Below are 24,210 nucleotides of genomic sequence, written 5' to 3'. Positions count from 1 at the left end.
TTTCTGCAGAATAAGGAAGCAAAAAGTTTCACCCCAAAATAAATCCCCAAACACAAACATCTTCTACGAGGAGTATATTAAGTCATTCCCAGGAAGCTACAACGTACTTGCAGACTCCCAAAACATGCAAGACAGCAGTATTTGACTCATAAATCCCATAAGAGGCTATCAGTTTCACATGTCTGCTAAAAATAAGGCAAGTATTTCTAAAACCCACCAGTGACTACAAGCTGCATGTCACAGTTTGTTACTGAAAGCTGCCAGAAGGGCAAATAAATCCGAAGAGAAAGCAGTCACTGTGCGAAAGCTTTTGCTCCCCAACCACTTCCCGCAAAGAAAGGCTGGGAAAGAAAAGAGGGAGAGCTTGCAGAGGGACTCACGTGGCCTTTCAGTCTCCCAAACTTTTTAACAGCCTGGCTCCACATCCTCTGGAGGACCTGAGCAGTCTTCATGGCCTCTGGAGATTAATCGGCCAGGCCACTGCCTACACCCCAGGCTGCTCACCCATTGCCACCACTCCACGTGGTTACGTAAGGCGGATACAATAGTGGCCCACATTCCCAGCAAATCCTGTTGTCATCTCGCACAGTGACACATCCATACAGCAGAGACGCCGGAACGCTTTGAAAAGCACCACTTGTGAGGAAAAATAGAAAGCAGTCTGGATTTACACCACTTGAAGGGCTTTCTTTCCCTCCTTTCTCCCACGCAAGGGAACGAGAGAATCAGAGCAAATATTCTTGTTAGACATACAGAGTAACTATCGAAGTAGAAATTATTAAGCAAGTAGGACATTTTGGAGCAGTACTCTGGAAATGAACATTTAGAGAAGGGTTTATTTATACAGACCCTCCCATACACACATACACAAAAGGTATAAGCTGGCTAGAAATGAACTGGTAATGTTTCAGGTGAATGGAACTGCTAATGTTACATAGAAATTAAAGGCTTGAAGATAAGATGTTTCACATCCTTGGAGGCGAGAGGAAGCAGGGAGGCAACTGGGGGACAGAGTGTTCACTCAGTAGAGTTTTCTCTTCTCCCTAATCTTTCTGTAAGTTTAGCAGATAAAAGAATAACAAAGAGCCGTATTACTTGTTTCCTTCTTTGTTTTTACCAATGGTGGGAGAGAGTGGAAAAGTACATTTTAGGTTTTTCAACATCTAGCAGAGACTTTATGGGATGTCTGGGGTTTCAAAGTTGGGTTTGGGATTTCAAAAGCACGGTCTTGGGGTTCCAGTCATTCTTGGTACTCTAATGTACGTTACACTAAGGGACCAGACCAAGCAGTTTATAAGTGTGAAGAGTACACTATCTGAACTGTCTGGGGTTAAGGTGTGTGACGAATCTGGACCACGAGATGGAGACCATACAGGAAGCAACTTGAAGCACAGGCAAGAATGTGCGCTATAAAGGCAGACGATCTGGAGTGGTCTTTGTTCCGTCACTTAGCTGTGGGATCTTCGATAATCTGTCTCCACCTTTAGTAAATGGGGAAGGATGCCTGTGTGGCTCAGTTGTTTCAGTGGCCAACTCTTGATTTCAGCTTGGGTCGAGATTTCACAGACGTGGGATCCAGCCTTGTGTCAGGCTATCTACGGTAGGCATGGAGCCTGCTTGGGATTGTCTCTCTCCCTCTCTCTCTCTGCCCCTTCCCCCTGCATGCGCTCTCTTTCTCTCATAAGTAAATAGTAAGTAAGTAAGTAAGTAAGTAAGTAAATAAATAAATAAATAAATAAATGGGATAATACCTCAGAGGGCCACTGTCAGCCTGAAATGAGGCAACCTCTACAAAGGGCATGTGCTAAAGAGGCATGACAATGTTCAGGTCATTCCCTTGGACTCTACAAGAATAAGTTCTTCATAAGCATTAGAACAGCATAATAGGAGGGATGCCAGGGTGGCTCCGCCGGTTAAGCGTCCAACTCTTGATTTTGGATCCGGTCATGATCTCATGGTTCATGAGTTCGAGCCTCGCATTGGGCTCTGCTCTGATGGCACATGGAAGCTGCTTGGGATTCTGTCTGTCTCTCTCTCTCTGCTTCTCTGTCTCAAAATAAATAAATAAACTTAAAAAACAACAACAGCAAAACAGGGTAGGAAATGAATAAAAGTTTGCTTCAAATCTTACACCAAGAAGGGCAGGAAGTACAATGCTCAGTACTCAGTTGGGCTGTGTGGGTGAAGGCAGGCTCACCGCACAGCAGCCAGGCTCACCCCAGGGCTCACTGGGTCCTAGAAGCAGAGAAGCACAAGAACCTAGGCAGGGAGGGGAGACACAAAGCAGCTCCCTCCTGGACTCTGACCATTCTTTAGAAAATACTTGAGCTTCCCTGATAAGGAAATAAATACTTCTTTCCTTAATTTATGCATACTGCCCAGAAGTCACAGGCATTGTACCACTTAGGAATTCCAGATTCTTCTACAGTGACTTCCAGAAGTCACAGTTTCTGCCCTAATTCTTTTCATTGTATTTTTAAAAATATGTAATAAAATTACCATCTTAATCATTTCTAACTGTACAGTTCAGTGGTGTTAAATATTTCACAGTGTTGTACATCCAGTCTCCAAGACTCACCTTGCAAAACTGAAATCAACACCATTAAACCACCTTCCACTGCCCCCTCCTCCCAGCCCCTGGTAACTACCATTCTACTTTCTGTTTCTGAATTTGATTACTCTAGGTATGGCATCTAAGTGAAGTCTTACAGCATTTGTCTTTTTGTTTGGGACGTACTTCACTAACCTAATGTTCTCTGTTCATTCTTGTAGCGTGCATCAGAATTTCTTTCCTTTTTAAGACCGAATGATATTCCACTGTATACCACATTCTGTTTATCCGGTCATCCACTGATGAATAAACACTTGGGTTACTCTCACCTCTTGGCTATTCTGAACAGTGCTGCTGTGGAACATGGATATGCAAATACATTATCACTAATTCTTTACTCATTCACTCAGCATATGTTTACAAAGTGTAACCTGCTGGATGGACTCTGAGGATCAAATGAAGGTTAAAACAGATATGGCACCAGGGGCACCTGCCTGGCTCAGTCGGAAGAACATGCAACTCTTGATCTGGGGTCATGAGTTCAAGCCCCGCACTGGGCATACAGATTACTGAATTGAATGAATAACACAGATACGGCATTGCCCTCAGGAAGGTTAGCAAGAGCCAACACCTAATCTCATGGGGGGTGGAGGGGAGAGGTGTGTTTCCCATGAGCAAATCACACTGAGATGAGGTCTGAAGAATGAATGGGATTGGGGCTGGGGTAGGGTTATGCATGATGAAAAGAATAGCACAGCGCAAAGATCTTGAAAAGGAAGGGGTGGGGAGTCCACAGGGAATGGCCACCAGAACCACTGCAGGCTTTCCCTAACAACTGTTCTACCAGAGACATCGAAAGGACATTTTGTGGGGGGAAGCAGCCTCCATGAGAAGATCTCAAGTTTAGGAATTTACCTTCCCAAAGATTCCTAAGCTCTGTATTCATAGACCTGAGAAAACTTTACTGAGCAGCAACCTGGGGACTGAAAGAAAAATTACCCTGAGTCACTACCCAAGGCAGCCATAGTCAGTAGGAAGTAGACACGTAAGCAGGAACAACTCTGCTACTGCCACAGCAGATGAAGATAAAGGCTCAGTGTCGGTGCTGGGGGGATACAAGCCGAGTCCTTCCCTCACAGAAAGGATTTTAATGAAAAAAAGAAACAATAATAAACAAGTAAACATATAATCTCAGACGGCAGTAAGTGCCATGGGCTGTGACACCGGAAAGAACTAATCTTAAGAAAATCTGAACCACTCTCCAAGGAGAGGGGACAGTAAGCACAAATGCCCTGAGGTGAGACAGAAGCTCATTATGTTCAAGGAAGAAAAAAGGCCATGTGGGGCAGGAGCATGGTGAGCGATGAGGTAATGGCAATTACAAAGAGCATACCCCTCTCTTCCCCCACGAAATAGGGTCTTATGTTAACGATCAAGAAGGATTTAGTAAAAATTCCAATCACCAGGCACAATTTCAGGACACCTAACAAATAAGCAGGAACCATTTCTGCCCAGCAAAGGCAGAAAATGAGCTCCACTCTCTTCCTAAGATGTGTAATTTTTAGCATTATAAACCAAGTCCTTGGCTCTGGGACACTTGTCTGTAGTCTCTTCAAAGTGAACCCTTCCTTATAGTAGTAAACCAGTCAGCAGTGAATTAATAAACAAGTCTTTACATGAATTTTGGTTTACCAATAAAAAACGTTCATAGTTTATCCCACAAGTATTTCATTTTCCAATGTGGTAACAAGGCTGTCACCGGCTCCTCACCCTCCCTTCACAGCCGTGCAAGGTGAGTGCTCACGGGCAGCAACTAAACTGTGGGCACGGTATACTCACGCCGCACCTTACAGTGTGCACAGTTAAGAAAGTGATACACACGAGGTACAAGAGGGATTTCTGACAGGTCATCAGAATTCATAGGATTACACCTCAGGCCCAATGCTGAAAGGTACTAGAGTTACTGAAGTTTTTTGAACCCCATCCGGAACCTTCAGTCTACGTTAAAGAATTGGGAGACAATGACAGTATGTCTCAGGGAGGACGCAACGGTTGTTTGGAAAGCAGTTGTGCTAAAATGCAAAAAGCAATGAACCTAGACTCTAAAAGGCACTTCCAGCCAAGACTCTGACCTTCCAACCCACCCATGACCTTGGGCACACACTCAATTCCATTGCCCCTTGGTACAAACAAGTATATCACTATCTATTTCATACAGGGAAATGAAGAAAACACCCATAGAAAGGACTGTAAAATCCAGGCCAGTAAGCTTTCGAGTGGGAGGTTTATTTATTCATAAATACCCCTGAAAATGGCAGCCATATGATGCTGAAGTGAGAGCGCGGTGGGCCATCACACACACTTGGGTCCAAGCTAGCTCCCTATACATTCTACAAGTTCTGTGACCTTGAGCAGTTTACTCGGTGAGGCTCAGCTGCCTCATCTGTAAAACAGGGCTCACTACACCTACCCTATTTGAAATGTTGTGAGGACTGAGTGAAGCAGTATTTGTAAAAGCCTTGCTAATTCGTCACAGAATGAGCACTCCCAATAAAGGTACCCACCAAAGGCACTGCGGCAACAATATAACGAGATCATTCCCAAGTAAGAATTGCCTGTTTTGTTTTCCGGAAGAGCACAGTAGTTAAGAACATACTGTGGATTCCAAGAGAATTCAAAGTATATGTCCACACAGAAACGTGTACACAGATGTTCATAGCAGCATTATTTATAACGGCAAAAAACTGGACACAATCCAAATGACCATCAACTGATAAATGGGTAAACAAAATGTGGGATATCCCCACAATGGACTATTATTGGGCCATAATAAGGAATGAAACACCAATATATGCCACAACATGGGTGAACCTTGGAAACATTTTAAGAGGGGCGCCTGGTGGCTCAGTCGGTTAAGCATCCGACTTCAGCTCAGGTCATGATCTCACAGTTTGTGAGTTCCAGCACTGCATCAGGTGCTGTGCTGACAGCTCAGAGCCTGGAATCTGCTTCAGATTCTGTCTCCCTCTCTCTGCCCCTCCCCCGCTTGTGCTCTGTCTCTCTGTGTCTTTCAAAAATAAATAAAAGTTAAAAAAAAAATTTTAAACATTTTAAGAAGCCAGATAGATGTAAAAGGACAAATACTGTATATAATTCCATTTATGTAAAATGTCCAGAAGAGGCAAATCTAGAGACCAAAGTAGACCAGTGGTTGCCTAGGAATAAGAGTTCAGGGAGAAATGGGAGTGATTTAACTAATGGATATGTGAATTATTTTTTGTGCTGATAAAGATGTTCTAAAATTGACAAGGTGATGGTTGCACAACTCTGTGAGTATATTAAGAACCACTGAATTGTATACTTTTATTGTATGGCATGTGAATTATATCTCAAAAAAGCTTGTTTCTTTTTAAGAAGGATGCATCAAGCATTCCAAAATCAGAAAGTGGGGTTTCCAATTTCTGCTTCACCAGTTAGGCAAATTACCTAACTTCTCCTTGCCTCAGTTTCCCCCATCTGTAAAGCAAGAGAAGTAACAACACCCACCTCTCTAGGGTTGTTGAGAGAATTTAATCAGACAGTGCATGTAGAGAACTCAGGGTGGTGCCTGACACAGAGAAAATGCTCCATCATTTTTAGCTATTATCAATATCATAACTGTTAGACTCATCTACAGAAAAGACAAGTCAGAGAAGTAAAGTAACTTGCTCAAGTTCATACAAGTAAAAGGTGGCAGAGGACACATTCTAACCCAGGTCAGTGTGGCTACAAAGCCTGTATCCTTTCCATGAAGAACGCTGCCTTCTTCCCCTGTACACTGATGGAGCCTTTCAGAAACTACCTGTGACCAGTCAGTTCCCTGGCCTTCAAACAAACAAACAAACAAACAAACAAAAGCATGGTATTATTGCTTGGGCACTAGATGGATCCAGTCCCTCTGAGAAGCTTGACGATCATTTCCAAGTAGTTGGCCTGGGTTCAGTCAACCTGGCTCAGCAACTCTTCTGCAGTGACTTCGGAAGGAGAGGGCGCAGGAAGGGAACCGGTCAGACTTTATTCCTGGCTCTTGCAGTAGCCAGCTAAGTTATAAGTTCCCTGTGGCTGTACCTCTGTGAACACATGTGGAAACAGGGGCACCCAAAACATATCATCACTGACTGAACATCACAAAGTGCCAGACAATATGTGCTAAGTGTTTAATGGCTGTTAACCATTAACCCTTCTAAAAACCCAGTTCCTCCCTTTTTTACATATGAAAATACAAGGTCTGATGAGCCCTGAAACAAAGAATTGATAAGCCAGACTTCATTAAAATGACAAATCTCTGGGGGCGCCTGGGTGGCTCAAGTAAATAAGCATTTGACTTTGGCTCCTGTCATGATCTTGTAGTCCAAGAGTTCAAGCCCCACATCGGGCTCTGTGCTGACGGCTCAGAGCCTAGAGCCTGCTTTGGATTCTGTGTCTCCCTCTCTCTCTCTCTCTCAAAAATAAACATTAAAAACTTTTTTTTTTTAATTACAAACTTCTGCTCTGTGAATGGTAATGTCAAGAGAATGAACAGACTAACTGAAGACCAGGAGAAAATACTTGTAAAGATGTGTGATAAAGAACAATCATCCAAAATATACACAAAAACTCTGAAAACTCAACAAGAAAACTACCTGACTAAAAAACAGGCCAAACACCTTCACAGACACCCCACCAAAGAAGATCTGCAGATGGCAAATAAGCATATGAAAAGATGTATAATACCGTATGTCATCAGGAAAATGCAAATCGGAATAATGAGATACCACTGCACATATCAGAAGGGCCAAAATGTGAAATAATGACAACATCAAATGCAGTGAGGCTGTGAAGCTGTAGGAAGTGGCGAGAAGGCAGAACGGTACGGCCATTCTGGAAGACGGTTTGGTGGTTTCCTTAAAAACCAAACATACGCTTATCATACAGTCCAGCAACCGTGTTCCTTGGTATTTACCCAAAGGAGTTGTAAACTTACGTCCACACAAAAACAGATGTTTTTAGCATCTTCATTGAGAATTACCAAAACTTGGAAGCAACCAAAATGACCTTCAGTAGGTGAATGGATGAATAACTCCATGTGATGCATCTAGACAATGGAATATTATTCAGCATTAAAAAGAAATGAGGGATCAAGCCATGCAAGGACATGGAAGAAACTTAATGCATATTATTAAGTGGAAAAAGCCAATCTAACAAGGCTATATACTGTACGATTCCAACTATATGGCATTCTGGAAAAGGTAAAACTGTCGAAACAATAAAATGATCAGTGACTGCCAGGATTAGAAGGAAGGAGAGAAAACGGGCAGAGCACGGAAGATTTTCAGGGTAGTAAAAATACTCTGTATGATATCATATAATGATAGATACCTGTCATTATTATACATTTGTCCAAATCCACAGAATGTACAACACCAAAAGTCGACTGTAATGTAAACTATGGCCTTTTGGTGATAATGATGTGTCAGTGTAGGTTCATCAGCTCTAACAAACCACTCTGGTGGGAATGCTGATAATTATTGTAAGGCTTGATCCTGTGTGGGGGCAGGGGTATTTGGGAAATCTCTGTACCTTCTCCTCAATTTTGCTGTGAATCTTAAACTGCCCTAAAAAAAATGAAGTCTTAATTAAAAGATATATAGCATATACCGTGAGATACTAAGGAACTTGCACATGGCTCCACAACTAGTAGGTAGTGGTTACAATTTGATTCTAGATCTGCATGAGTCCAGTTTTAGTAAGATATGGGGGGGGGGGGGTGAAATCAGCAGGTAATTACATTTAAGACATCTATGTTCATAATTCTGGTACACTGAGCTATGAAGTATAATTGTCATTTAAACAGACCGTTCTTATTTGTAATTATAAAGAAAGCATTAATAAGCCAAAAAGGAAGGTGCTAATTTGGAAACAGGGACACACAGCCCTGTCTACTCTATGATTTTGAATCTGACTAAGCCCATACTACATTAAGACACAGCTTCACTTAAAAAGAAGAAAAAACACATATAAACCACCACCCCATGACAGGTACCAAGATAAAGAAAATTATAAACTGCTTTGTCAAAAGGTAGGTTAGAAAACCAATTATTAGAGTGCTCAGCTAAATCCTGCCAGCAGGGTTGGCCCTAATGACACCCAGACTCAACTGTCCATCCAGACCCATCCGAGGCACCATCAAAGGACGGCTCACACAGAAAAGAGTGACTCAGTGCCTCCACCATCTGTCACTTAATGGTTAATTAACTGGTTAATCCCCAGAAAGCCAGGGAGCCTCCAGAGTCTGAAGCTTCAAAGACATGCCTTTTCTATCAGAATTGGGAAGTACATGCAGGTCTTTAAAAAGACCTCACATTTAGATACTGTCTTGCCCACACCTAGGGCTTATTAGGAATGCCAAATCAAGCCCTACCTTGGACCTGTTGAAAAGAATATGCATTTTACCAGGAGCACCCATGTGATTAAGGCACACACTGAAGTTGGAGAAGCACTGGTCTAGCAGTGACTCCAACAGAACTCTGAGCTATAACAATATTGTCCAGTATGGTAACTGCCAGTTACCTGTGGCCACTGAGCATTGGAAAGGTGCCGACTGCAATTAAGAAACTAAATGTTTACTTACCTTTATAAATAGCCACATTTAGCATATAATGTATTAACTATATCCCTAGCAATTTAATGTTTCCAGATTTTTTTGACTACTTTAATACTATGGCAAAATTGTAGTGCATGGAGCCCTCTCCATAATTTGTAGTATTTCTGAATTGAAGACCACAAACATTTCTAAGCATTTTCATATGTCCTGACCCATTACTTTTAAAAGAAGTTCTGGGGGCCCCTGGGTGGCTCAGTCGGTTAAGCGGCCGACTTCGGCCCAGGTCATGATCTCACGGGTTGTGAGTTCGAGCTCCATGTCAGGCTCTATGCTGACAGCTCGGAGCCTGGAGCCTGCTTCGGATTCTGTCTGTCTGTCTGTCTGTCTCTCTCTCTACCTCCCCAGCTCATGCTCGCACTCTGTCTCTGTCAAAAATAAATAAATTAAAAAAAAAAGAAGAAGAAGAAGTTCTGGCAGTTCACATTACTGTAGCAAGATAAGTCAAATGCCCTGTTTTTTAAATGCCACTTTGAGGAAAAATAAAAAAAACATACTATGGATTTACAGAAACAGTTACTTGCTTTCATACTTTAAGGATCCTTTTGGTAATCTTTTAAAATTTTTCCTTCAAGAAAAAATGAATGTGGGAAAAAGATTTTGAGTTCCCTCTGTAGGCATGCTAGTAAAACTTAGTAAATGATACTTTGGGGGTTTGTGGGTGTGTGTGCCTTTAATGGAAATTTATTTAATTAAACTTCCTTTCTTTATAAGACACATTTTTTGACATTTTGAAAACACTAATTTAACCAGCTGTCAGTATGAGACATTAAACCATTAATCTATGGATAAGATTTAAAAGCTTACAATTTATAGCTTCAACCTAATATGTACTTATTATATATTTAAAATATCAAATTCGGTAACTGTAAGTTTAGCACAGTGTGTGTCCCCTGCATCTCATGGAATCAATGGAGAAAAACAAAGAATGATCAGCTGCACTGGAACACACTCCATTAAGGGGAGGGGGCAGCAAAGACCAGAGACAGGAAGGGGAAAGGTGAGGTTTCCTGTATCCACCTCCCACACTGAGGCCAAGTGAGAGACCAAGCCAAGCTGTTAAAAATACTGAAAATGCCAATCAGCAAGTCTTACTAAGGACTTTGACTTAATAAGAAAACACAGTAGATGTAACTGAGTCGAGTTAAACAAAAATAGTCAGGCTTCCAATGTTTTCTTCTCATGACAAAACGTATTAAATAAAGAAAAAGGTAAGGTGGTTGAAACAGTTCTGTTCCTAAACTTGGAAGAAGATCTCATTCGGTGGTCTAATACCTTATACACCATTATTATATAAACTGAGCCCAACTGAGTCCATAAAAAAGTGTGTAGACACCTCCTCCCCAAATCTGCACTGTTCCAGTATTAGTGACATGGGAAATGTTAAATAGGGGTCAACAACTTTTTTTTAATTCTGAATTTCAGCAATGTTGAGCTCCTCTCAAAAAGAATCCATCTTTGTCTAGTAACATAAACTGTTGGTAGAAATTATACGCGATCTTCAAGTATGAAAAGACACCCAACATTTCCCTTTTGTGGAACTGGAAGTTGTCAGGAAATCAGAAAAGGCCATTGCATAGTAACAGATATTATCCACTAGATGGTGCAGTGATGCAGAAACAAAAAGAATGGTGTTTCCCTTCAAATTTAAAATTGCAAAATAAATCTCATTTAGAGGAAATTAGAAATGAACCTTAATAATTACAATAAAATCCCGCCATTATAGCTTTTATGAGAGGCAAGATAAATTTGCAAATGGGGGGTACTAAAAGTAGAAAATAACAGTCATTCATTAACATTATAAAAACACAAAGGCGGGGCGCCTGGGTGGCGCAGTCGGTTAAGCGTCCGACTTCAGCCAGGTCACGATCTCGCGGTCCGTGAGTTCGAGCCCCGCGTCAGGCTCTGGGCTGATGGCTCGGAGCCTGGAGCTTGTTTCCGATTCTGTGTCTCCCTCTCTCTCTGCCCCTCCCCCGTTCATGCTCTGTCTCTCTCTGTCCCAAAAATAAATAAACGTTGAAAAAAAAAAAAAAACCCACAAAGGCAAAGGCATATTATAATACATAATCACCCTACAAAGTTGCTAACCTGGCTCTGGGTGCTGTGGGATATTCAAAGAAAATGAAGCCATCTGGAAAGCAGAAGATAGCACTTTCTAATTGTTCATCACTGGACCTAATTGGTATAGAGGAACGTAATTTTCAGAAGACAGACGTATAGAAGTTAAAGTTTCAATGAAGAAGGTGGAATCCATTCATTGATTTATTCAACACATATTTATCAAGCACCTCTCTCATGCCAGGCTTTGTACTGAGCACTTGAGATTAGACAATGAGGGTAACAAACAAGGCCCTGCCTTCATGGAGCTCACAGGCTGATGAGGGTCAATGTAAATCAAGGAGTCAGTCAGCAACTGCAGAATTAAAGCTGACAGGTGCTAGGATGCGAAAGCACACAAAGGTCTAGAATAGAGAGAACTTGCCTCTTCCGGGACTCGAGGAAGGCCTTCCTTCTCAGTGACCATGTGGAAGTAGGGTATGCAACTCACTGAGGAAGGACAGACAAGAGACCACCACATCTAGGGCACAGAGAGGGAGGCGGGGGGGGGGGGGGGGGGGGGGGAGGGAGGGAGGGGCGGGGGCGGGGTGGAGCCTGGGACTCAGGAAGAATTTTGGTGTCGTCTATGAGTAAGTAAAAGTCTGAGGCAGGTCAGTGGTACAGGGAGATTTGTATTTTTACATGTTTGAGTCCAAGTTCCTTATTTTACTGAGAGCCAGAGAAGAAAGGTAAGCCTAGGTCGACAGCCCCAGCAGGTTACTAGACACAGGAGGTGGGAAAAGGAAGACAGAGGGGCCTGGCACTGATTCCACATGCAGTAATGGCTTCTAATCAGCTGAAGCCAAGGGGCTCATCCAAGGGTTTAAGCCCCATTCAGGATCCCCTTTCTCCTGGGAGAAAAGACAAAAGCTAACCATACTTTCTAAGCCAGGTTCAAAGACAGCTTTGCAGTATTGTTACTAAGGAGTGGGCAAGAAAAGGGGGTCAGGGGAAAAGACAACAACACAACACACTAAGCTCTCTCTAGCTATTCTACTTTGTCCCTGGTTTGTCACTAACCAACTATATGACCCCAAGTTCTATGAGCATCTTGGGTGATGATACCCATCTCCCAGGGTTTTTGTGAAGACTGAGTGAGAATTATACGTGGGAGTTTTTATAAACTCTAAAGTACCACATGGGAGAGGTGTTTCCTATATTAAGTAAGCCACACCCTTAAAAAGGGCATTGTGGTATAAGTTCAATAAAAGATTTAAAAGATAGATTGCATTGAACATTTAAGTACCTGTGTACCAGGCTTTGAAAACAAAGACCTAATCAACATAGGACATAGTCCCCACCCTCAAGGGATGCTTGTTTGTAGGATGTAGGAAGGCCTGGAATAGTACAGAGAACAATGACAGTAAATGCTTATGAGCTGGGATATCAGTCACTGATAGGAGTCCAAAGCCTTTCCAAGTCTCCTAAGCCAGAGGAACACCAATGACTCCTTTTCTGCGCTACATTTCTTCAAGACTTTGAAGATGATGGCATCTTATTATAATCTTGAAGTTTTCCCTGATAGGAAAGAATGAATTGCTTAAAACTGAAATAGTCAACAATGCAGAAACACAATAAACAGTAACTGTCCCAAAGCTGGAATCCAGGGAAATAAGAACATCCAAAACCCAGACAGAAGTGTTTGATCACAGAGGGTGATTTCAGTTTTATGGCCTTTCTGCATCCTTAAAAAAAAAAACAAAAAACAAAACAAAAAAAAAAATGTGCTTTGAAGTATACTTTCTCCAGTTTTTTGTGCTTATGTTAACTGCTTACTTTGGAGGAAGTCTACACAAACAGCCTCTGTTATCAGTCACCTTCCTGGACTGAAACCAGAAAGCAAACCAGCCCTTGAGTGCTCAGGCCCACCCCTTTCTCTCTTTCACTTTCCCACAGCCAAGAAGGACCTCAGACAAGAGTGTCCTCATGAATCTTTCACAAGTCAGCATCCTGACATGCCTATTTCCAGATAGCCAAATGGGCGAGAAACTAAGCATCCTGCTTATGGGAGTTCTAAAGCAGAGCCCGGCAAATGTTTTCTTAAAGGGTCACATGGTATGTATCTTAGGCTTTGGAGGCAAATGATATTACATGAATACTGACATAACCAATTTTAAATGTACTCATTTAAAAAGAACAGGCGCACTTGGGTGGCTCAGTCAGTTAAGCCTCTGATTCGGCTCAGGTCATGATCTGGCAATTTGTGGGTTCGAGCCCCACATCAGGCTCTCTGCTGTAGAGTGGAACCCGCTTTGGATTCTCTCTCTCCCTCTCTCTCTCTCTCTGTGCCCCTCTCCCACTCCCACTCCCTCTCAAAAATAAATATTAAAAAAATAAATAAATAAAAGGTGAGAACAATTCTTTGCTAGTAATACTAGCAGGAAAAAGCAAAAACAACCAACCAAACAGGCAGTTAGCTGTAGTGTGCAAACCCTAGTCTAAACTCATGCAAAATTTAGTAACGACCTACTGATGTGCAGGTGTCTGTTCACCAAGACACAATCTATACATGCAAGGTGCTCACACCGGTACTGAGGGAGGTGCACACACTTCTTGATCATTGCTTTCCTTCACCTTGGTTTTCACTTTTATCCTCAGTAAACCTTAGGACTGTCCTTAGCCTCTATTTGGGGATAATCCTATTTTGTTTGCTTAATTCTTTACTTTTCTTTTTTTTTTTTAATTAATAAGGGGCAAGTTCTGAGCGGGTACATAATCCGAAAGTTAGATCACTTCAATGTGAATTATGCTTGGTTTTGGTAGAAACAGAACTTCTCTGGTTATAATTAACCTAAACTAAATTCTGAACGTTTTCACAGTTTCCAATCACATACCGCAGGGGAAGCTGGGCTAAGAGCAAAATCTTGCTTCAGATAATCCTCAAAGTAGATCATTAACTGCATGTGTTGGTATTATAAACATTGGGCAAGACACTGTGTGAAGAAATGAGTTCCACAAAGAGAAGTAAAAACCTTGGTTCCTGATCTCAAGCTGGAATGCTGTCTGCACCCTCATAAAAAGAGAATGAAGATATGTCACCCACAACCCAAGGCACATGCTGCTTTAGAAGAAATTTTTTTTAATATTTATTAATTTTTGAGAGAGTGGGAAGACAAAGGATCTGAAACAGGCTCTGCGCTGACAGCACAGAGCCCGACGCGGGGCTCAAACTCACGAGCCGTGAGATCATGACCTGAGCCAAAGCCAGACATTTAACTGACTGAGCCACCCCGGCATCCCAAGAAATTTTTTAAAGACAGGGTGTAAACACTGGAAGTTTCCATCGTCCACCCTGAAGTGTGACTTAGAATCTGGTCAGAATTCTACAGCCAGCATGTGTTGCGGCTGAGCTTAGGACCAAGAGTCAACATTTCCAGTAGGTGCCAGCTTGAACGGACTGCCCATGGAAGCTCATGTAACTCATCAATTCTGGGTCCTGGGCAAAGACAGCTATGTGGTGAGGCAGTAAGGAAGAGAAAAAGCACCCTTGCGAGGATTCCCAGGGGCAATCGGAAAGAAACAACATCTGTATTTGGAACCTTCCCAGCTGTTTCTACCTCTTGGGCTATATGCTCCAATTGTCCACATCCCCCCACCCCAACCTGTCCAAGGGTGAACACATGGTACTCCGTGGTGGCTGCCCCACCACCAAAATATTCTAACTCCAAAATTCCCACTCTGTCTTTACCCTCAATCAAAACTTTCACTATATCAATGCATATGGTCTTGGCTACATATGAAAAGAAAGCTTACTGTTCTGTTGCACATGCAAGTGTGAGTATCTGGTAGCCTAAACTTCTTGGAATTTGTAATGTTTTAAAAGATGTACTTTGATCCTGAGGTAACTTGTGATGGAATTCTGACCCTTAACAGCCAAGCTCCCAAACACAGCATGTTTAAGACGTTCTAATTCCACAACCCACGTTCTTTGTAGCCACAAGTTTTTCTTGACATTAACAACAATTGCGGGAGTTTTGGGCGGAGGGTGAGGGAGGGTTGAAAACACAGTCATTTCTAACTAGAGGCTGTGGAGTTGAAGAAAGTCTCTCACAGACAAGACATTCTTAATATCTGTATAATAAATTGTGGTTTTAGCTAGTTTTTTATATAAACTACTTCCCCATAAGGCTGTGTCTTACTCATCTTTGAGTCTTTGGGGCCCCATACAGCAATGAGCACAAGCAAGTCATTGAAGAATAAAAACATCTCTTAAAAACACTCATATTATTATCATCACTCATGATTCCCTGGAGGGAAAAACTTCTGTACCCTTTCAGTGATAATGTTTAAACTCCTAGAAATCAACAGAGGACTTTTAGCTTCTCCCACTATGTCTCTGCCCATCTGATTCTGAAAAACAGAGGCTGGTGGAGTTGGAAGAACCTACTGGTTTTGAATTAGTCAAGTGGACCTTGGCTCAAATTCCCTGCCTATCACACTGAGCTGTGTGACATGGGGCAAAGTACTTAACACTTCTGAGCCTCACTTTCCTCACCTATCAAATCAGGTTTTAACACCCACTTCCAAGTGGGTGGGATCAGTCAGTGAGATCTGCACCAAAGGTCTAACACAACGTCAGTCACATGCTTCCTCCCCCCACTTCACTAGAGGAAAGTTAGAAGTCCTACAGCATAGAGCAAAACCTGGGCCCCCTCACGATTAGGCATTTTTTCACAAACATCAGTTTTGCTGAATACTTGGGAAATGAGTAGAGTGGGTCTGTCCCCAATACACCCATAGTTGTAGAAATGAAGGACACAGCCTCAGAGCTGTTCTGCAATGCATACTATTAATGCGTATTTTAGATGTGGTGGGGTTTCTTGTGTTTTGTTTTGTCTTTTAGATTTGTTGGTCCAATAATGAAAAGTTGCTATTTCAAACAGTCTCCAAGCCACCTACAAGGTACTTTTTTGCAGGGCTGGGAATATTGTAAGAAGAGGGAGAGTATACACACCCATACGAATCACACTTCAGTCCTGTAGGACTTACCTGCTCCATTGTCTTCCTTGTGCTTTCCTTCACTGACTGAGCAACAATGTGATGATGTCTGGACTAGGAAAGCGAACTCCAGACCTGCCCTCAAGAACCCATAATCAACCCCCAGCACTGAGACTGATACCCCTCCCAACACTAGGCAGAACACAGCCCACCCCCCAACCCCCCCAGAAAACAGTCTGCCATTCTGAAAGGATAAACACATGCACTGAAGTTTAGATCTCACTGAGGACTTTTTTTGCAATTCATTGTTTCCAAGCATTTCTTTTGATCAAGTTCATCCCAATCAAAAAGCTTGTATTGCTTCTTACGAAGATAACGGACTATCTATGTAGCAGACGACACAAACAGAGCCAATATATCCAGGTTGAAACAGATGAAAGAGACAGACAGACATGACAGCACCCCAGTTTCTGTGATACTTCACTGCATAAATCATTATCCCAAATATAAAGCCAAAAGAACAAGTCTGGTAACTGTCGGGAGTGACAGGTTACTGCTGTTTTTTTCAGGACAGTTCACGGCTGGGATATAATCCAGTCAGGTCAACATTTATATTTAATCATCCAATCATACTTAAAGACCACTTAGAACAACAATGCAGTTGTTACTTGGAGCTTACAACTAAGCCCAGTGAGCTTTTTTACCTCACAGTGACGTGCGCACTCTCCTTTGCTTCTGTTCTATTAATAGGTGAGAGATACTCTTTGAGACAGTGCATACTGACTGCAAATATTTTGTGGTAATAAATAGCAAAAGCATTGGCAATTTATGTTTCCTGGACAAAGTAAATCATAAACACGATACTCAGAAATTTAGCAATGCCTGAACTAACTTTATTTTTAACCCAGTTCTGTTTCTCCACATTTTACAGAAGAAAGGCTCACAGGGAAGTTTATCTTTAAAAAGAGGATGACTAAAATTCCTGAATGTGAGGAGGTTTCAGGATGGAGGAAGGTGATGTGTGATTTCAGCTGCCTTTCTTAATTCCCTAACTTTTGTGGAAAATCAGTTCGTGCCAGAACTTACTAAAAAAAAAAAAAAAAAAAAAAATCTAAGGGCCACTGTCAAATAAAAATAAAGGCTGTACTTTCCAAAATACACAAAGCAGCACCACACATCCCTTCCTGAGGCTGTAATACTACTAGCTTAAATATTTATAAACACCTGGATCAGAATACATATATGTTTAAAACTAATCATTTTCATTGAAGGAATGAATTAGGTCAGTGCCCTTAAGAAGCTCCCCATCAGCTCTCGTTTCCACTCTCCAAACAGTGAAACCCTTTGTCCATTGTATTAACCACTGTAAACTGTTTGGACATCCATTGTTAGCCCTGGCCGACTGGGTAAGTCTGGCTAAAAAGAGAGAAAATGGGATTCTGTCAATATATTTCTAACACAATCAAATGTAAGCAAGCTTTGCAAAGCCAGCTCACTCTAACTGCTACACCAGGGGCTGAAATGAAGTTACTGGTCATGCTTATCTTGGCACTTAGAATATTTGCATTCCTATCGCTTCACATTTCTCTGCAAGGAGCCTTCAGAAGTAGCACTATAGATACAAGCCTACAATAAAATCTTAATCAATAAATCACTTGGCCAACCCCCTGAAAGCAGTAATAGTAAGGTCCCTAGGAAGTAAAAAATGGATTCAGTTAGTTCAAGATGTTTAAATGTCTTAAGAGCAATACACTATAGCTCACATTTCATAACAAAAGCTAGAAAAAGGACAGTCACCATTGCCAAATATTTTAGTAGACTAGAGTGTGCTGCCTGCATGAGATTCGAGGCACCAAATAGGATACAAATCGAATCTCTTTCCATTTCATTTGTCAAAAGATAATGAAAGTTAAAGACAGAAAAAGGGAACGTCCTTTTTAGCCCATCTATCAATAAGATTTACACATCACCCCTTACTTTATTAAAAACTAACAAATCAGAAGGACTTCCAGAAGAAAACACTCATTAAACTTCATAAAGAATACATCAAAGCAGCTGTTCTTAGAATTAAGTCACCTTTCAGCTTCTGCATTAATTGGTAGGCTTGCAAATTATAATTTCTCAAGCTTACTCATATAGAGAAGTACCTAGAATCACAGATCAAGAGCAGGAGAAGCTGAGGCCCTTCGGAGAAACAGTTAGGTGACAGGTGGGTCTTACAGCAGCATCCAGGATCCAGCAGGTGACTATAAAGTCAAAGGACGGATTCGGAATGTAAGTTACAGAAGGCAGTCTTATGACTGCTTTGGCATCCTGTTCTTCTGTAACAGTGAGGATACTAAGAAGTTACAACCACTGTCATTCAGGTTGCCAGTGCAACCCCAGGAGGTGTCTATCCCATTTCTTGTTGGCTGGCACTCATCTTCCCTTGCTCCCAGAGGCCAGAAACCCCAGCCCTCTTGCCAACAGGGTGCACTTGTTTAAGGTCTGGAAGGAGAAGGAAAGCAGATGGCCAGCAGTGGCAGGCAAAACTGGACTTCCCAGACCTGAGCTTTGCCACTATCGTTAATTCCCTACCATTTCAGCCACCTCTGGACTGAAAAGACCGAGAAGGTAGAAGGTGTTTCAAGGTCCTGGCTCTGAGCCGCAGCAGCTTTCTAACTTTCCAGGCAGGGGGACCCAAATATGAAAGCCAGTGGAGTGCCCTTGGTTTTCATCCCTCCAGTCTCTTGTTTTGTAGGCACTTAATTGTCTCCATTAAATTCCTTTCTCCGTGAAACAGCCAAAATGATGTCTGTTTTCTTCACCGAGCCCTGACTGAGCAGGTACACAGTGCCGCCCACTGTAGAGCTGAGAAAACCAAACACGGAAAAAATAAATTGCCTGAGGTAGAGCAAGCAAGCAGCAGGACGGAGGAATTCAAACCCAGGTCTGTCCAACTTCAGAATTACAGAATCAAAGTCAAACATATCCCCGATGCATGACCCAGCAACTCTACTCCTAGGAATTTAGACAAGAGAAATCAGTGCGTGAGGCCACAGAGCAACGTGTTGGTGATTTCCACAGCAGCTTCATTCATAATAGGAAAAAAAGAGACAAGAGATTCCAACGATAAATGGAATACTACACAGCAGCAAACAAGAACTACTGAATCACATAACACAGATGCACATCGAGGAGGTTATACTGAAGAAAAGAAGCCACTGGTGAGAGAAGTCAGAAGAGAGGTTCCCTTGTGGGTGGGGTGGTAACAGTAGGAAGAAGTAGCAAGAGAGAACCTTCTAGAGTGATGGAAAGTCCTGTTTTTTGATCTAGGTGGTAATCACACATTCATGTAGGAGTCCGTCCAGCTCTGGAACCAGATGGTGGTGGATGCACAATATTGTGGACATACTAAATGCCACTGAACTGTACACTTCAAAATGGTTAAAATGGTGGGGCTTGTGCTACATGCACAACACAAACAAAAACAAATTTATCAAGCTGTCCACTTGGAGATCTGTGTATTTTACTGTGTATAAATTATACTTCAACAAAATGCCAGGAAAGTAACAATATAAGAGAAGCTCCATTATGAGGAAACGAGCTTGTGAGGACAGACCCCAGGTGCCACTGTTTCTCTGGGAAAATTTTTCTGTTTCAGGCACATTTTTTTTAACCTCAGTTCTTTGGTAGAAACTGAGTCCACCTTTCCTGCCTCTTCCTGCCTCTGGTAAAGACATCTGCAAACTATGCACTTAAGCAGCATAAGTAGACTAAATATTTCTCCCAGACCTTTGACTAAAATTCAGATTTGGGTCTGCTAGAAAGAAGGCCACCGGGGGCGCCTGGGTGGCTCAGTCGGTTAAGCATCCGGCTTCGGCTCAGGTCACGATCTCACGGTCCGTGGGTTCGAGCCCTGCATCGGGCTCTGTGCTGACAGCTCAGAGCCTGGAGCCTGCTTCAGATTCTGTGTCTCCCTCTTTCTCTGCCCCTCCCCCGCTCATGCTCTGTCTCTCTCCTTCTCCCTCTCAAAAATAAAAACAACATTAAAAAATTTTTTAAATAAAAACTTGAGGGGCGCCTGGGTGGCTCAGTCAGTTTAAGCATCCGACTTCGGCTCAGGTCACGATCTCACAGTCTGCAAGTTCGAGCCCCGCGTTGGTCTCTGTGCTGACAGCTCAGAGCCTGGAGCCTGCTTCGGATTCTGTGTCTCCATCTCTCTCTGCCCTTCCCCTGCTCATAATCTGTCTCTCTCTGTCTCAAAAATAAATAAAAACATTAAAAAAAATTTTTTTAAAAAGAAAGAAGGCCACCAGTATTTAAGATGAACTTGGTACCTCTTCATTTCACCATGTCGTTGCTTGTCTGGTTTTAGACTCTGACAATAACACCAGAAGGAAGAGCACAAATGTTTCCAGTTCCATTTCTGGAAAATCTCAACGGGTGTCTAGGATGCCACAAATTTCTCTCCCTTCTTAAAACTCACCCAGACACTAAACAGACCAGCCCAAAGTAGGCAAAGTGCTCTGCCTGAAGTGATGCTCAAAGTTGAGTGACAGTGAGTGATTTTACGTCAGGCAGTGAACAGTGAGGTCCTGAGACAGGAACCAGGAGGCTCATCTTAAGCGGTTTATGAAGAACAAACCAGAACGGGCTCCCAGCTGCAGGCTTCCACCTTACTTTCCACACTCCTGCTGCAGGTGATGTGGCCCTTGTAAGAGAAGTCCACAGGAAAAGAAGGGGGTGTGGGAGACTCCCAGTAGGTAGTGCTTACTGGGAACACTGGAGGGGAAGAGGAAAAAGAAAGAACGATTCTTAAGCGACTCAAGATGACTACAGATATTGGCTTGGGCTGCAGAGCAAGGAAGAGAATACGGCACACACTGTGATGGTGCATTATTTAAGCTGCAACTGAATAATAGATCTTTCCAGCACTTCATGAGCAGAACAGCTATTGCCACACTTGAGTTCTCAGTTTATCTGTTAGAAAAATATCTTTCAGAGAAAATCCACTGGACCTTTTCTTAAAAGAAACAAACAAACACAAGGTTTTTAAAGTGCATGGAAGCACTTTAAGATGACAAGAACCAGTAGAAGTTACTTAGAATGTTCTCTAGGCTTTACACCCAACCACTGAGAAGACTTCAGAGACCTTCAAATCGAACTACTCATTTCCCTAGAGAGAAACTAAATTTACGTGCCTTACCTGAAGCCACCCAACTAATTAGTGGTACAGCTTATACACCGCTACATAAAAGGTTAGTATATAACTCGACAGGTCTTTTTCTTACTACAAACCATCTCATTCATTATATAAATGTCAGGAATCCACTCTTCTGAGTTCCCAGTGAGTCTTCAATTCTTATTGGTTTATGAAACAAAAGCCTTCCCCAGATCCAGTCAGTTGGGTGTGCTAAGCGTAGTGGGTATGTCTGATGCCCCATCAGCTTCTGGGGTGACCCAGATGACTCAGACCAAGGAAAGGCTCATGGCAGACAGGAAGTGACCGGCATGTAGCAGACGTGATAAGGGCTCTAATAAATACTGGCATGTGCACACTAACCAATCATGGGCGAGAAGGAAACTGATTCAGCCTGAGGGAAGAAGGGTAAGGGAGGAACCGGGCTTCTAAAAATGAGCTCACAGGGAAGTTCCATCTAAACGAGTCATTCTTTCACAAACAGAAATGGTTAGTTTTGCTAATTAATTCCCCCAAATAATTTCATTCTGCTGCTGCCACATATATTTGTGAACTGCCTTCCAAGGACGGAGAATGGGCTGGTTGCCTCCACAGCGTAGACTACCCTCCTTCCCAACACAGCCTCCGGGTCTTAGGTGTGCTCCACATCAAGGCACAAAAGAAACCCCGCAACCTAGAACTTGGAACACTTCCTTTACTTCTGTGATAATAAATGGCTCTCAACAAATGGTTCTCAACAAAGCCATATTCGGAACATTATTTCCTCCTCAGAGGAACAAAGGTCTTAGAAGCTACAGGTCCTAGGGGCACCTGGGTGGTTCAGTCAGTTAGGTGTCCAACTCTTGATTTCGGCTCAGGTCACAATTCATGAGATCGAGCCCAGCATCGGGCTCCACGCTAATAGGGAGGAAGCCTGATAGGGATTCTCTTTCTCCCTCTCTGCCCCTCCCCCCCCAATAAATAAATAAACTTTTAAAAAAAGTTACACGTCCTAAAAAAGTTGTTTTACTAGAAAACATTATTTCTCCTGTTCACCTTCAACTCAAATGGCAAAATCTAGAGTATCTGCAGTGTTCTCTCATCTCTACCAAAGGTTTTCTTTAATACAGTGGCAAAGATACAGCTGGACTTTAATCATTATCTGTTAATTACAGCCTAGTAACTGTTACTTACCAGGAACTATCCCCATAATTCTCTCACAATGTATTATACATCTTCCTCCAAATGCCTTTGACTTGTCACTAACTATAAATATATAACTATATATTTAGTCTCATATGGGGTGTCTATCAGATGAGGCATACTATAATTAAGCTTTCAAAAGATGATGCCATCTTTTTCTTGTGAACATAATGTATATATTTCATATGGCTGATTAAAGTCTACAATAGAAAATAATAATTGCCCTATTAATTAATTCTAGAGTCTGACTTTACATATGCATAGAGGTAAAATTTAGAAAACAACTGCATTCAAGGATGTGACATGAGCTCTTTGTCATGATTAATGGTGTAACTTGAAATTTGTCAGTTCAGCTTCCTAAAACACAAATACTTTGGGCACCTGGGTGGCTCAGTTGGTTGAGTGTCTGACTCTTGGTTTTGGCTCAGGTCATGATCTGTGGTTCATGAGTTGAAGCCCCATGTCGGACTCTGTTCTCTCTCTCTCTCTCTCTCTCTCTCTTTCTCTCTCTCTCTCTCTCTCTCTCTCAAAATAAACTTTAGAACATATATTTTATTCACAAAAGATCTGTGAAGTGTATGCTGTCACCCTACTAGTATTCCTGCCACCCCCAAATTCCTCCCACACATACACAATGTTGGGGAAAGAGAAACAGAAACAGAAACACTATAATCCATGACTATTCTAATTAGGCTAAATATTAGCCTGAAAGTTAAAATAAATATTCATTATGGTAAAAATGTATATTGCTACGGTCTAAAATGTATAAGGTACAGGCAGGAGTGCCTGGCTGACTCAGTCAGTAGAGCCTATGACTCTTGATCTTGGGGTCAGGAGGTTGAGCCTCACGTTGCACAGGACTGGGTAGAGTTTACTTAAAAATGTAGAAGGCGTATAAGTGATTAAGAAAGGCTGCATTATATTTTTAAGGTTAAAGACCTGACCTGATTTAACTGTAACCATCTGGCAGAGGCACTCAACAAATATCTGCACGGATTTAAAATGACTGAAGTACAAGTTACTAATTGAAGGCTTAGAATTTCGCGTAAAAGGCGTGCACGCACACACACAATTAAGGATTTTGGTGACTGAAACAAAGTGTTTTCTATTCTGGTTTTATTTACCTACTATGACCATGAACTTCAATTGCTCCTTTCTCTAGGTCAAGGCAGGGTTACTTTTTTTCTTTTTTTAACCTCAAGACTTCTAATTCCTACTACAATCCTTGTTAAAGCCTATTTTACAGACCAACATAGGCTACATTTTTAAAAAATTAAGTGCATTTGGGGCACCTGGTTGGCTCAGTTGCTAAAGCGTGCATGCAACTCTTGACCTCAGGGTTGTGAGCTTGAGCCCCATGTGGGGTGTGGAGATTGCTTTAAAAAATACAGTCTTTAGGGGTGCCTGGGTGGCGCAGTTGGTTAAGCGTCCGACTTCAGCCAGGTCACGATCTCGCGGTCCGGGAGTTCGAGCCCCGCGTCAGGCTCTGGGCTGATGGCTCAGAGCCTGGAGCCTGCTTCCGATTCTGTGTCTCCCTCTCTCTCTGCCCCTCCGCCCCTCCCCCGTTCATGCTCTGTCTCT

At 42.3% G+C, this 24,210-nt stretch overlaps 1 protein-coding gene across 3 annotated transcripts in view; it reads right to left on the bottom strand.

Moving 5' to 3' along the window:
• TJP2 (tight junction protein 2) overlaps window positions 1-24,210 on the bottom strand; it is a 78,480-nt gene that overhangs the window by 49,489 nt on the left and 4,781 nt on the right. The window contains exon 1 of one of the 3 annotated variants that reach the window (XM_047101802.1): window positions 21,546-21,697. The exons of 1 other annotated variant lie outside the window; for it this stretch is intronic. In XM_047101802.1, the coding sequence (XP_046957758.1) occupies window positions 21,546-21,557 (12 nt within the window). In that variant the 5' untranslated portion in view covers window positions 21,558-21,697. One more of the 3 variants, XM_047101809.1, reaches the window with a different exon arrangement.

Source organism: Lynx rufus, unplaced genomic scaffold (genome assembly GCF_022079265.1).
Source record: "Lynx rufus isolate CCGP_SWC_20201006 ecotype Redwood Valley unplaced genomic scaffold, mLynRuf1.p SCAF_10, whole genome shotgun sequence".
Classification (NCBI taxonomy): domain Eukaryota; kingdom Metazoa; phylum Chordata; class Mammalia; order Carnivora; family Felidae; genus Lynx; species Lynx rufus.
This window is presented reverse-complemented; position numbering and strand designations above follow the sequence as displayed.